The sequence below is a fragment of the Vanessa tameamea genome, chromosome 2 (assembly GCF_037043105.1).
Source record: "Vanessa tameamea isolate UH-Manoa-2023 chromosome 2, ilVanTame1 primary haplotype, whole genome shotgun sequence".
Taxonomy (NCBI): Eukaryota; Metazoa; Arthropoda; class Insecta; order Lepidoptera; family Nymphalidae; genus Vanessa; species Vanessa tameamea.
The window spans coordinates 12200283-12215373 of NC_087310.1; the positions used below are offsets into that span (position 1 = coordinate 12200283).

A 15091-nucleotide genomic window follows, 5' to 3' on the forward strand; every position below is an offset into this window, starting at 1 on the left:
GTTTTAATAGTATGAATTTATTATTAAGTATGTATGATGATCTCAAAAATAAAAAAAATAACTAATTTAATTGTATAATGCTGATCTTTACCTTTTTTGTTTAATATATTTTCTCACTTGATTATCATTTGATTACTACTGCATTAATAACCAATTTTAAATTATTTTAACATCATCTGAGAAAATATACAGTAGGACTAGAACTTCTCAACTTACCTCACAAGCCGCATCTAGTTTCCTCGCTTTTTTTTTGCATCATTTTCCATGTTAAATTATTAAATACGTAAAATGCATATATATAGTAATATGTATAACACCAAATGCGGTATCACTATAAAAAATATTCCTCTGTTTCTTTTTCTTCCCAAAAAAGTTATATTTTTTTAATTACAATTGTTACTTAATTAAACATGCACCTTATGCTTATGTCTCTGTGGTAGATTCCTGATCTTGTGTCAAATTTGACGAACTATTAAGAATTGAAAATAGAAAGAAGGTGTAAAATGTTTTTCCTTCTTAGAAATTGCCTATAAACCAATTTTCAGCATGTGGTTTCAAAATTATTCCTCAAGTTCAAATACAAGCAATCAGTAAAATGAGTAGTAAATAGGGCTTGTTCTAGTCATTGAATGAAAAATACATAAATTTTCAGCATGTTCAAAAGTCGTGGTGATAGCAATATTGTTTATAAATGTACTGTACGATTATTAGAAGATACTGAAATATTAGAATGTGAATTTCACGTAAGTTTATATGCAAATTATGAATGTATACATTTTAAAATAATGATTAATTATGAAATTTAGAGTTAATATCAGAAATTATAGATGACATTTTCATGAACGTTCTTAGCAAGTAACATAAAAAAAAAAAAATTGTGCATAATCCATGTCTATAGGAAATAATACTTTTTAGTGTTTTTTTTCGAAATTACTGCCAGTAATAGTTTCTCGAAGCCTTTTTATTTATTAAAATTGAAACAATTATTATTGCTTACAGCCAAGCTATAAGGGTAAATTTCTCTTAGAACATGTTTGTCAACAATTGAATCTCACTGAGACGGACTATTTTGGGTTACGATATGTAGATGCTGGTGGTCAGAGGGTTAGTAAATATTAAATAAGTTATAAATGTACAAACAAACATTAGATTTAATATTTTATGTATTAATGATGGAATTATATATTTTCAGCATTGGTTGCACTTGGCTAAATTGATATTAAAACAAGTCAAAGGTAATATTTAAATTATTTTATGTATATATATTTTTATAAAAAAAAACCATAAATAAAATGTTAAATAAATAATAATTTTTTTTCAGATGCCTCACCAATCCTATTCAGTTTTCGGGTGAAATTTTATCCACCAAATCCATTGCTATTAAAGGAAGATGTAACCAGGTTTCAGATATATTTGCAGCTGAAGAGGGACCTTCTACATGGTAGACTATACTGCACATCAAATGAGGCTGCCATGCTTGGTGCGCTTATCATACAGAGTAAGTTTAGTTCATTCAATATTTTTTTTACCATAAATAATATAGTTCGTACAAAAGTTGGACTTAATGGCTGGTTGTATTATATACCGTTCAATCTTAAAGCTAATTAGAAATATATGAAAGTGGTAGTACTAAAAATAAATGATCATATAAATGTAATACTTAAAATCTTCATTGTATATAAATCATATTAATTTAAGGTTATTTTTAATTCTAGACATTCATACTGTAAAGGGTTATGATACAACTAGTTTTTGTGCAATTCTAGTAATAAAATTATAGGTGTCCTTCACAGATATTTGTTATTTACATCATTAAGTAGTAGGTTTGATAATATACAATTAATCCTACAATTTAATGGATACTATAAGGGAATGGATAATAATTATTATGTTACATTTAAAATTAATTATTGTGCAATATTGGTCTAATAATAATTACAACTCAAGTTAACATTGGTAGGCTATAGAACCTAAAAAAAATATTCAACACACATTTACGATAAAATATTATTAAATTTTGTATAATAAATATAATGAGGATGACAATGATCTAACTATAGAAAAAACTATTAATTACTAATCAACTGCTTACTTCCAAATAGAATGTAATATAGCAATTTGGAGTATTTTTCAATAAAAATCTAACTAAACTCAAAAGTTCAAAAATATTTTTTTATAATATTCTGCAATGTTTATTTTAATGTAAGACTATTGCACAAGTTGTGTACAGCTTTCAGAAATAATTGCACAATGTATATTCAATGTATTTCACAAGTTACTAAACTTTATTGCAAGTATGTTATTTTTTTTTAGTTGAATTGGGTGATTATGATCCCAATATACATGTTGGCAATTATGTCACAGAAATGAGGCTATTGTTAAGACAAACAGATGCTATTGAAGCAAGAATACAGGTAATATGTTTTTTATGTATTGTAATATATTATAACTTTATTTATTATTTTAATGTTATTTATTTATTATTGAGAAAAATTTTCATTTCCCCATAGTTTAAATTTGATGGCTACATTAAGTATATTACATATAATATTACAATAATATTTTATATATATATTACAATAATTAGATTTAGGTAAAGTTCAATAAAATGGTATTGGTAAAGAAAACACAAATATGTTTTACTTTAAAAATATATTTTTAGTTTAGAAAAAGAAAACAATATACACAGTTTTTGATTGATTTATATAGACAATATTCAAAGAGTTTAAGTAGCAACTTTATAGGCATAGTACTATACTCATCTTGACTAGCAATGAGCTATTAATAGCTTTGAACTGTATGAAATAAATGATTGACGTCTTTGCTCTTATTACACTGGTTATGAAGTTACATAATGTGTGTTTGTATAGTGATAAAGGGGGTACTATGCTTTATACAAGAAACAAATGGCCTTCATTTAAGTAGACTACAGGGCATTCTAATCCCTTTATTCTCTTAGATAAAAAAAACCTAATTTTTATAACTAGACTATAAGTACCAATTGTGAGTTTTTGTATGTATTATGTTCTTGATAATTCAATGATAAAGTCATAAGCAACCAATATTTAAAAAACTATTTAAGTACAATTGAACATGTTGTTCTATACAATTTTAACAATAATAAACTGCAGCTTTTTGATGAGTCAGTTGTTAGAACATCTGCATCTTAACCGATGATAGTGATTTTAAAAACACAAAATGGGCAAGCAGCACTGAATTTTCATGTGCTTTTATTTATGTTTATAATGTGTCTCTTACTTGGGGATGAAGGGAAACATGATAAGGAAACCTGCATGTTTCCAATCCGTATTGGACCTACATAGTAGAATTAGCTCCAAATCTCCTTAAAGGTAGAGGAGGCCATGGCCCAGGAGTGGCAAATTTACTGGCTGTTCCTGTACTTTTAAGAAGTGTTTACTTGTAAAATTCCATTATTTTGATTTAATTTTTTCGTTTAAAGATATATTATAGTGCATAGATATGAACATAAAATATTATTACTTAGGAGCTACACAGAGACCCAATGGAAGGAACACCAGGCGGAACAGGTGGAGTCAAGGGCATGTCCACGCAGGAAGCAGAGAGGACATTCGTGAAGATTGCATGCCAACTAGATACATATGGAGTTGATCCACATCCTGTTAAAGTAAATACAAATATTTTGAAAATATAAATGAACCTTTCATGTCAAAGTATCCAATTTATTTAGTAAATTTCCTTTGTTTTTTTTTCCCATTAGATTTTAGAAATTTTCAAAAAATGTTTTTCCTCAAGGCTGAGTAATTGCTGTCTACTGGGTCTGCTACTATAATATGATTATTTTGTATGTATGTTTAAGGATCACAGAGGCAATCAATTGTATTTGGGAATTAATCACAGCGGTATACTGACATTTCAAGGTAGCCGGAAGACTCATCATTTCAAGTGGTCCGAAGTACATAAAATTAACTTTGAAGGTCGCATGTTTATCGTTCATTTGAACTACCCTGAAGTAAGTGGTGGTATTAATTAAACTGCTTTGATAACTTTGTGACATTTTAATGTAAAAGATAGTTCTAATTCAACAATTCCTTTATTTATTTTCAGAAAAAACATACAGTTGGTTTCAAATGTCCCAGCGGTGCAGCATGCCGTCATGTGTGGTGTTGTGCCATAGAACAAATGCTGTTTTTTACGTGAGTGTAATGATATCTAATGTAATAGCTGTAGTGCCACACCTTTGCGTTGCAGTCGAATAATAGGCACAGCCGGTGAAGTACCACTGTCTCAAAAAAATTTGGTGTGAAGTGGCCGCTAAAATTGGTGTTAAAACTGATGGTGCAGAATTTGGTTCATCATGCATCATCTTGATCGTGAAGTCATGCCTAGATCTGTTCTTGGTTTTGGTTTAGCATAAGTTCTTATCACCTCGCTAATGCGAATAGCATGTGTGGAGTGTCTCGGTCAAATCTTAAAAGAATACTACAAAGCCAGTTTCGCCTTACCGATAGAACACAGCTGAAATTTTGCACACGAATTTAATTCGTTAATTAATAAGAGTTCGTGTTTATTATTTCTGATAATTTATAGGAACACATAAAGTGAGACAACACAAGATTTACTATTAGGATCTTATAAATATAACAATTTCATTTTTTTTTTGTTATTTTCTAAAGTAACTATTTTTTTATTACAGTCTTCCATCATCGTCTGACGCCTGTGTATATTCGGGAGGCGGTTTATTTTCCTGGGGCACAAAGTTCAAATATTTTGGTAGAACCGAACGGGAAATATTAGAGAGGGACGGATTACTTACACCGCGAGATTCCCAGGTCAGTAAGAGACGTAAGGCCTTAACACTAAACTATACAATAACGTGTTTAAACACTGATTGCTCTCTTTCTGTCGTAAGTTATGACTTGATTTAAATTTCTAAAGAAAATTACAGCATTTTTGTTTTTAAAAATTTTTGTAAGATTTTTTTAAAGAAGTTTTTCGTTCAGCATAATGACTACATTTATTGCTTTTGCTTATATTGAAGCTTTGCTTTATGACACATTAAGCGTAGAACTCAATAGATTCTGCTGTAAAGTTTAATCTTGGAAATTCAAAGAGATTTATTTGCGAAGTTAACATCTTATTTTTACAAAGCGAGATTTTTAGTTTTATTGGACGGAACGTTAAATACTTATCAAGAATTATAGATCTGTGCTGGATCCTAGAAGTGAAAGTTTTTGTAAGAGGGCTAAGTTCACACACGTAAATATAACAAATAAATTTACCGGGACATACATATGAAATAACAAAAGTCGTTTTGAAAATCTCAATACACTGTATCTTCATATAATTTAAGTCCTAAGTCACAAGAGTGTCTAATGTTCTATTGAGGTAATGTTATATGAATACTGAGACACTATAATGCTCGCCCGCACAGGAGGAGGGTTCCAGTTCGAGCGGCAAGAGGAAAGCGTCGAGCGTTCCCGCGACGCCCTCGACGCCGATGACTGGAGATTTCGGTAATTTAACACGAGTGCATAAACGCTGTCCGTTCCCGGCCGCCGCCTGCAACCCGAGTCCTCCCGCAGGCTACAGCAGCCTGCCGCGCTCCACGCACAGCGCGCCGCTGGAGGAGAGCGGCGCGGCCGAGGGCGAGGCGTGCGACGGCGGCTGCCTGCTGAGCGGGCCGGCCGTGGACATCGCGCTGGCGTGCTGCGACCACCTGCGCGACGAGCGGCCGCGCGCGCCGTGCGACGCCTACGAGCGCTCGTCCACCGAGTCGGCGGCGACGCAGGCGGCGGACGAGTGGCGCCCCCCCGCGCTGGCGCCGCCGCCGCGCCCCTTCAGCCTGCTGCGCGCCTTTGTGCCGTCCTTCGTGTTCGTGTGGCTGTCGCTGGCGCTGGCGGCGCTGCTGCTGTTCGAGACGGACTGGGCGCCGCTGCGCGCGCTGAAGCGCAAGCCGGAGCTCGTGTCGCTGCGCCACCACTACTACGCGCCGCTCAAGGACTACGTCAAGCGCAAGGTCGTGGAGCTGTTCTGATCCTAGTCGCGAGCCGCTCGCCGTTAGCGTTCGTTTGGCAGTCGTCGTTCGTTTCGCAGTCGCACGCGTTCTTGTGATATTTTTGAAGTACCTGGAGACTTGTATGACTTTTTTTGTATTCATTTTCCATGTATCCGCATGTCTAATTTTGCGAAGCTCTCGAAATATTTTTTTTAGTTAGTTGCACAGTATGACATTCGAATTTGAGGTTTACTTATTTACAGATGTATTTACTTTCGTACAATTCTTTATAACATATTGCATTGATTTATTTTAATGAACATGATAAATAGTACTTATTATGATTAATATTATGAAAAATACTTAATTTTGAACTATACTCCAGTACGAATCAACTTTAATCTGCTCGTATTCTAGTAAACAGTATTCTAATTTATTTTTTAAACGAATGATGAATCTCATTTATTTCATCTTTTAAAAATAACATTCCAGAGTTACTACTTAAAAAAATATATTATTATCAAATTTATCTTTTAATATTAACTAACAATGCATTTATTTACGTTTAAGCATTTTATATGTAAGAGAAAACGCAACATAATATGTAATTTATGAAACGCACGTTTACTGTCCTCCCGCTAAACAAGATTAGTAAGACTGTATCAACATCAGATGTTTATAATATTTTAGTAAAAAATATCGATTTCAACGCCCGTGTTAATTATCGTGGATTCTTCGACACATTTCGAAAAGCTAGTGCCGTGATATCGCGTGCCTTCAAGGCGGTAAGAGCACGAACTTCTCAATGATTTTTACTAACGTTGATTAGCGGAAGTTCAGTAAAACAATTGTTCTCTCTTTCTGACATTATTGATTTGACATTAGAAAGAAGAAGAACATAACAAGTTAAAGATTATTCACTCAGGAAGGCGCGCCCCTTCACGCTCAGTTGTCGGTTGCGTTAGCTCGTCCTTACGAGATGTATTAGTGTGCGTGAGGTGATTAGAGTAAGATTCAAGGCAATCAAATAATACAAATTATTAATATTTGATAGATACGATAGTTTAAAGTGGAGGGGCGCACCTAGATGAAAGAACAGATCTATTTAACATTACCGATCAATTTTATTAAAATATTTTCTTTATTACAAATGTATTCCAGTTTTGTATAATTATTATGCTTTCTTAATGTTTATGAAAGTGCACTGTTAGATCTGCATCAGCCTTATTAGTTGTGTTACTTAAAGTGCTCGCCTAAACGCTTCTCTGCCTAGTCACAAATTATAAAATAAACTTTTTAATATGTAGAATAGTTAGTCTTCAAATCTTGTTCCATGTGATCTGATATATATCTCAGTTTTTTAGTATATATTTTATTTTTAAATTATTTATTAATAGTACTTAGGTTGCATTTAATAAAACGCACAGTTTTTTTGGTGGATATTTAAATATTTAAGAGCGTTGCATATTTCTAAAAATGGAGTAATTATGTGTTTTGTGCATTTTTATATTTGAACATGTAAACTTCATTAAGACTGCAAGAAGATAATTCCGATACAATTTATGCAAAATGAAAAATAGACGCAGAATTAATAATTGGGTATTTAGATGATCAATAATAGTCGCTTTTTTAATTTTGTATCAATAGTTGGTCGTAAATTATATTCGGAAATCGATGCAATTTTTTGGAAAGATTTACAATTAATGGAAATGTACAAATTATATTGTAAGTATAAACGTGCCAAAGGAATGTTGTGACGTCACAATGTTATCGTGCTTATAACGAGGAGAACAAATAAACTATAAACTAAATAACACGAAGCTGCCTGTTAATTTAAGAGGCTAGCCATTGTGATGTCGCTTGCGCGTCATCGGTACTGTTAAAAGGAAAAGTCGTATGCAAAAAAAATCGATTAAATACCCAATTATTGTAAATATTCCTATGATACATTATTCCTCAATAAATAGTATTGCAATACTACGCTTAAATATCTGTGTTTTTAACGGTGTCACTGCGATTCATGTCGTATTTATATTTGGTGAAGAAATATTACATGGTTAATTTAGTTCAATTTTAACTTTATTCTCATATTCATAATCTTAGTGAACAATACCATAAAGTACGATTTTTTACAAATATTTTTTTATTTTATATATAAAAATGGATGTTGCTTTTTGTTTAAGATCAATATAGACTTTAATATCGTTTGATCACCGTGAATAGCATTTATATTTTTTCATACTTTTCTTTTAGAACTGGTTAAGATTGTTATAGTGTAAGATTTTATTACAAAATACGCAACGTATATTCAATTTTTTGATAAAATTGTATCCTAAAATAGGCTTCGTTAAGTGCGCACACTTAGAATAGTGCATTGTCTGCGCGAATAAAACAATTATTTTTACTTTATTTTTATATGAATATCTCATCTATTTATTATTAATGTTTTCCAAACGTGTTATTGTTTTATATTTCTTACATATCTTTAATTTTATTGATACGTTAACTATCTGATTGTTATACTTTTGACTTACTTTATTAATGACATACAAGCTAGATTGTGACAATTATATAAAAAAATCGTTTGCCATTTACACACGTATTATTTTATACATGCCATCGCCATACGGGTTTACTTGCCTGGTGCTGTCCAGCATTGGATTGGCAAAACTCATTGGAACGTTTAACTTAATTCAATTAACAATAGAATTATTTTAGGTAAACCCCTAATGTAATAAGCGATTAAAGAAGTGTCAAATATGCACACTGAATAGATTACTGATAGTGTACAGAATTAGAAGTTACTCTGTAAGAACATAGTGTAGAAATGTTTCTTGCGGTGATATTTGAATATTTTATTGCCGTGTTATTTGTGGACAACGGGATTTACTTTTTTTGTACCTGCTATAAATTTATTTTTGTATTTTTACCGCTTTTTAAATTGGAATAACGCTATTTAGTTACTCAATGACTTTGATATTTCTAGTCTAGGTTAAATTGTAATAAGCTAGCGAAAGATTTTGGTGAACGTATTTTTGTAAGGACTGGCTATGCAGAGGCCAAATTAGTTTCAGACTTTTGTCTGTCACTTCATCCACATTGCAATACAGTCCAGAGTGTTATGCCATCCCGCTTTTAAATTTGTATGTAGTTATTCTCACTAAAACATTGCCTGTGACTATCATGTAATAATAAACTAAGCACAAATGTAATTAATAAAGAAATTAAAAAAAGAACAAAGTATTATTCCAATAAAACATCCTGTCAATGTCATTTACATTTTATTATTTAAAAAATAATTCCAAAATAAGCAACAAACAAATAACAACTTAAAACATTTCATGGTGTATACATCGACTTACTTTTACACTGTAATGATGTCAGTTGTGCTTGGTAATGGTATTGAAATATCCCTAGGTTCGCTAGGTTCAATATTTATCACATACATATTTAGAAAGACTAAATATGGCACTACTTAGAGGAACTAAGGTAGTACAAACGAGCAACAGACTCAAAATTCCGTTTAACTTGCGATTGTAACAACACAGGGTTGTATGTAGTATATTGTGTCATAAATTACATTTTTGCGAAGTGAAGCGATTTCCTTAACTAAGATATACATTCCAATAAAAAATATTTGAGCGTCATAAATTAAAAGTTAAATCTATTACAGTGTTTCAATTATAGAATAGCGAAATAAACACGTAATAATATAAAACTTATATATTCAGATTCATTCTTACATATATTTTTTATCAGCTTGAGCTATAAACAATATTAATAATGAATTCCTTATTCACCCATAAAATATGTCTGTAATGAGGACGCAGCATTATAAGATAGTATAGCGTTTACACATTACGAAACTACGAATTATAACGTAAGAGCGCGTAATTGCACTATAATTATACGAGTTCGTATAACCAACACAATTAAATTTAACGGGCAGCCGTTTTATCGTAAGCCATACGTTAAGGCGCAAGGTGCATTAAACGACTTAATTTCGCTCCCAGGATGCAGATTTTTGGTCTGCAAATTATAAAGTCGACGAGCGCGGGTCGATACACTTACTCTAAATTCGATTACACAATATTACAAATAGGAAATACGGCTCACGTAGACTACCAATATTATTGTCCATATGACGATCCGGGCGGACGAGAGAGGCGAGGTAGAGGCGCGGGGGCGGGGGGCGATCAGTCGACGATCGATATCTGCGCGTAGCCGATGAGCCCCTTCTCGTCGGCCGGCTCGGCGGGGTCGGCGGACTCCAGGCGGAAGGTGAGCGAGCGCGGCGCGGGCGCGTCCCCCGGGAACAGGTGCGCGTCCACGAGGCGCTGCAGCTGCGCCGCGATGGCGCCCGCGTCCGCCGCCGCCACCAGCCCCGCGCCCACCAGCTCCGTGGCGATGCCGTCCGCCGAGTCCTTGCCCGGCGCGAACTCGAAGCGGATGTCGTTGAGCTCCTTGCGGGCGTTGCGCATGCGCAGCACGAGGTTGATCTGCGGCGCGTCCTCGGGCTCGACGGAGCCGATGCTGAAGCCGGCGCGCGGCTCGGCGTCGCTGTCGCTGTCGGAGGAGTCGGCGCGCAGCAGGTGGTTCATGGGGCGGTCGCGGCCCGCCTCGCCGTCGTCGTCGTCGTCCTCCTCGTCGCTCTCCCACACCCACTCGCCGGTCTCCATGCGGTGCAGGCGGCCGGACGTGCCGGGCTGCCGCTTGCTCGCCTTGTGCACGCGCGTCTCCATGCTGGGCCCGATCGATACGAGCGTCTGCACGAGATACTTCCGGTCTTTCGCTTTTTTGAAGAAAGAATGTTTGAGCAGCTCCGTCGCCGAGGGCCTCTTTGTGGGGTCCTTTTGGAGGCATTCCGATATCATTTTTCTGAAAGTTTTACCGTAGGCCTTGTATTGATCTTTATCTTCGGCGCCGGTGTCGAGTGTCGGCGGATCGTTCTGTAGGGTCAACATCAGAACCTTCATAGGGGGATACTTGTGGTAGGGCGCAGTGCCTGTCGCCATCTCTATCGCTGTGATACCGAAAGACCAAATGTCCGCCTTGAAGTCATAGCCGTGGTTCTGCTCCATAACCTCGGGTGCCATCCAACAGGGAGTGCCGACGAATGTGTGTCGCACCTTTTGCCTTGACAGATCTCTCCCCGTCGCCAGCCACGCTGAAACGCCAAAATCCGCGATCTGAACGATACCATCATCTCCAAGAAGAATGTTACCAGCTTTAATATCCCTGTGAATTTGTCCATTCTGGTGGAAATATTCGAGGCCCTTCAGCACCTCCTTCAGAACAGTAGCTATTGTTGCCTCATCGAAGACGCCGTGTTTACAATTGGAGATCCTCATTTTATGTTTAATTATATCTAATAGACTGCCACCCTCTAAAAGTCTCAATACGAGCCAGAGTTCTTCTTTAACAACGAAACTAGTGTAGTACGTTACGACATTCTCATGGTTACAACTAGACATGGCTTGGATTTCTTTAAGGAGTTCATCCATAGAGGTATTCCATTTTTCTAGATTGATTCGCTTTATAGCGCATTTTTCTCCCCGTGGACGGCAGAAAGCGGCATGTACTACAGCTGTTGCGCCTACACCGATAACTTCTAATAGCTCATAGTCATCTTGACTATTTGGCCACATGTGACCTGAACTCGCCATTTTATTTTTTTATATATACCTGGTTACCCAATCTACAGTATTTTTGTAAAATAGTTTTACAATTTGTACTACTAGTAAGGCCAATGACTAAGGCAAGGATAAGATTATTTAATTTTGTGTATGAATTTTAATAAAAGCAGGGATCACTTGGTCGCCCATGTTGATATGATTTTTTGGTATGTAGTTTTGTCTTACAATAACACTTTTCTTCAAATCTGTTTCAAAACGATGAAGTGTCTGACCAGTTTCTCTGAGTGATATTACAGTTTTATCTTCTTTTATGACTGTGGTACTGTTCAGGTCTACATTTGATGGATAGAGGTAGTCACCTGAAAATTAAAGAAGCAATTAAACTTCGAAACATTTATAAAACAAACTATCAGTTATAATTATAATATGACCCCATTCATGGTTTATTGTTGATGTGACTGGAAATTACTTGTATACTGTATAAAAATAGAAACTGTAAGAACGAAACTTAACCTGGTAAGAGGAACACAATGCCATCTTTAGCTCGTATACGAACAGGATAAAACAATTCATCACCGTGGCTGCTTCTTTCTCTAGCAAAATTATTTAATTTCTCAATGTCTTTAAAGTATGACAATCGATTCAATTCATAGCTTTGAGGTGGGTATAATTCCACTTCTCCTCTTCTATTTCTTTCTAAAGTGTCTTGAGGACTGGCCCACTAAAAGAGAAAACATGTTAATTTTGATAAATGGTTATATAAATATCATATATATTTTTTTAATATTTACTGTTTTGTAATTAGGATTTCTCTGAAGATATTTGAAATCCTCTTTAGGAAAGCAGGAGATATTGGCAGAGTGACTTCTTTTTTTTTTTTAATTTTTTGTTAAGGGTCTCATTGTATGAAAAGGCCATCTGTCATATTATGAGTTTTTCATTCAAGAATACTATAAAAAAGATAATTTCTGTCCTTTATACTTAAAGTAGCAACATAAATAATAAAATAAAAATATTTAGTAAAAGAAATCTATATGAGCCATTAGTAGATTTTTTTGGAAAGGAAAACAGGTGAATGCAACCCTAATGCTTATTGGTTGCCTTTGCTAATAGAATATAAAAACACTGCAAACACAAGCAACACAGCCCTAGAATCTAAGATACACCTCAGTAATGTACCTAATCTTTGAACAAATCCAAGAAGACAAAGTGATAATGTTTGATAGTATAAGTAATATTTATAAAATTAATAATAATTAAGAATAGGAACATAATTCATACCTCAACTTTATGCACTTCAGAGTTAGCTTTGATGTGTGTTGGTTTGTTTTCCAATGCAGCTATGAAAAATGCTGTATCAAACCTCTTTGGTAATAAAACAGGAGATAACCAGTTGCTCCAATAGTGTAAATTCCATATATCAGGGTAGCAGTTGTACTCTTTACAAAGATTAAGAAGCTCTGAGGGATTTTCACTCACCTGAAATTGTTTTAACTACTCTTAATACATTTAATAACATTAAAATATTTAACACAATAGTCTTGTTCATTGCTGGTAAATATTTAATAGAATGAAGAATTGGAAGGCACTAATAGTCTTTAATTAACTAATTGAAGTGTTCATTAAGCGATATAAACATATTTTAATGTTCAATTAACAAAATACACTAATGAATATTTTGTAAAAATAAATAAAAAGACAAATGTTCTTAATGACTTGAAAGCTATTTTTCTCACCCTTTTTTGCCAATATTTTAAATCAATGTCTGATATAAAATTCGCCCAATAATCAATTTTCGATGTTTTATGTTTAGAGCTGCAGATAAGCAAACCGAGTTCCTCAAATGTTTCTCTTATTGCAGTTATCCTTAATGCAATGTGTCTGCCAACAATATTTAACTTTGATATAAAAAAACCCACACAAGGTCAAGGTCAAACTGAATGTAACTTAAAAAAAAAAAACAAATTATACGGTAGTATAATTTGCTTTGTAAGAATCAAATAGATTTTTTATCACAAGGCAATAATGAAGATCGTATTGAGCGTCAAACAGTAAAGTAATTATAATTACTAAATTTATCATAAACATTTCACTTTCATAAACTTATTTAATGTTAAAATAGTCAAAGTAGATAATATGATAAAGAATTAGATGATTATCGTAATTATAATGTCGTATATTGTGGTTTTTACCTTTTTATAGGGTTATCTGCAAAAATAGGAGTAATTGGGGCACCAGCTCGATGCAGTGTTTCGAAGTCACTCTGATCGAAGCCGAAAGAGCCGAGGAGGTGAAGCCAACGTTCACTGGCGTCCGCCTCCTCTTTAACACCGCCCGGAAACACAACACCGTTCGAGAAAGATGCGTCAAACGTCCGAGTCTGCAACAAGATATCGTAGTTACTATCACCAGTGTTCCCACTCGATAAACCATCTATATTCCGTTTAGCAAGCACTATCAGCGAAGCAGAATCACGCCAACATTTTTCGATTGCTCTTTTCATGATTATACTGATGACACTCCGGTTTTAATATTAAATAAAACAAAACTCATTATACGCGACAGGGTTATATTACAAGGCCGAAACTTACGTATAATTTATTGCGTTTAGTTTGTCAAACACGTAGTGCTTTATCTAATGTGGTATACCGTATAAGATAACCGATAAGTTTGTTTTTGCATTAGCCTATAATGATTTTGGATGAAACTACAGATTACAGAATATAAAAATAGCTTTAAAATTGACATTTACTCACACAACGTTAGGTTTTTTTTTTTAAGTTATCTCAGTAGCGTTTTGGTATTACACTAATTTAATTTAACAACGTTTTAATTAAGAAATTACTAAAAATACAATGTTATGTTAAATAATATTAATTAATAAACTTATTATTTTGTAATGCTATTTATGAAATATATTTAGTATATTTAGTATATTGAAATTGTGAATTAATATATAATACATACATTTACTATAGTAAGATATAATTTAGTTTTATGGCCGATAATATTATTATTTTTGTTATTTTTACTTAGCAAATTTAAAGTATTGACAGAAACTACTAAAATGTAATAATTAAATTATTTTTAGAGATTACTTTCGAAAAGGCTATAAAAATGTATATATACAGCGAATATATCTACATACCTATATTAATAATAGGAAACAATTTTTCAAAGTTTACTTTATGTGTTTTAATACGATACAGTATTAATAAACATAGACAACAACGTCTATGGATTTTGTCTATGAATGGGAATAAACAGAGTACACTTACCGCAGCTCTCTTTAATCGGCAGGAAGAAATAAATGTTTTTAAACTTCTGCGGTAATCGATCATTCATTAATTAGGGTAGTTAATTTATTTTGTATATTATATCTGTCAAAAACAAATAATGCTAAAGGTTTCTAGAGCGTTCTGATTGTGCTTCGTGGCCTAATAATAATAAACTAGAATATTCTGTTCTATAAAAAATA

General features: G+C 33.9%; 3 protein-coding genes across 3 annotated transcripts; 1 reads left to right on the plus strand and 2 right to left on the minus strand.

Moving 5' to 3' along the window:
* The first annotated feature begins 417 nt into the window (after positions 1-417).
* Positions 418-6292, plus strand: LOC113393785 (FERM domain-containing protein 3). Its single transcript, XM_026630833.2, has 11 exons — positions 418-743; positions 1000-1104; positions 1193-1235; positions 1322-1498; positions 2314-2414; positions 3506-3646; positions 3839-3991; positions 4087-4175; positions 4676-4811; positions 5414-5495; positions 5565-6292. The coding sequence occupies exons 1-11, from the start codon at positions 654-656 to the stop codon at positions 6014-6016; spliced, it is 1569 nt and encodes a 522-aa protein (XP_026486618.1). The 5' UTR covers positions 418-653; the 3' UTR covers positions 6017-6292.
* Positions 6293-9241: 2949 nt separating this feature from the next.
* Positions 9242-11643, minus strand: LOC113393755 (STE20/SPS1-related proline-alanine-rich protein kinase). The gene has a single exon (XM_026630797.2). The coding sequence runs from the start codon at positions 11641-11643 to the stop codon at positions 10174-10176; it is 1470 nt and encodes a 489-aa protein (XP_026486582.1). The 3' UTR covers positions 9242-10173.
* Positions 11644-11691: 48 nt separating this feature from the next.
* Positions 11692-14116, minus strand: LOC113393756 (acyl-coenzyme A diphosphatase NUDT19-like). Its single transcript, XM_026630799.2, has 5 exons — positions 13806-14116; positions 13350-13494; positions 12895-13092; positions 12127-12334; positions 11692-11972 (listed from the first exon to the last, which is right to left on the minus strand). The coding sequence occupies exons 1-5, from the start codon at positions 14114-14116 to the stop codon at positions 11752-11754; spliced, it is 1083 nt and encodes a 360-aa protein (XP_026486584.2). The 3' UTR covers positions 11692-11751.
* Positions 14117-15091: the final 975 nt, after the last annotated feature.

Excerpts from the sequence above, each read along its gene's own strand:
- LOC113393755 (XM_026630797.2), bottom strand. The coding sequence starts at position 11,643 with ATGGCGAGTTCAGGTCACATGTGGCCAAATAGTCAAGATGACTATGAG.
- LOC113393785 (XM_026630833.2), top strand. The coding sequence starts at position 654 with ATGTTCAAAAGTCGTGGTGATAGCAATATTGTTTATAAATGTACTGTA. Across the intron at positions 3,647-3,838 it reads TTGATCCACATCCTGTTAAA|GATCACAGAGGCAATCAATT; the intron begins GTAAATACAAAT and ends TGTATGTTTAAG. Across the intron at positions 3,992-4,086 it reads TTCATTTGAACTACCCTGAA|AAAAAACATACAGTTGGTTT; the intron begins GTAAGTGGTGGT and ends ATTTATTTTCAG.
- LOC113393756 (XM_026630799.2), bottom strand. The coding sequence starts at position 14,116 with ATGAAAAGAGCAATCGAAAAATGTTGGCGTGATTCTGCTTCGCTGATA. Across the intron at positions 13,495-13,805 it reads GCAGATAACCCTATAAAAAG|ACACATTGCATTAAGGATAA; the intron begins GTAAAAACCACA and ends TATTGTTGGCAG. Across the intron at positions 13,093-13,349 it reads TAAAATATTGGCAAAAAAGG|GTGAGTGAAAATCCCTCAGA; the intron begins GTGAGAAAAATA and ends AAACAATTTCAG.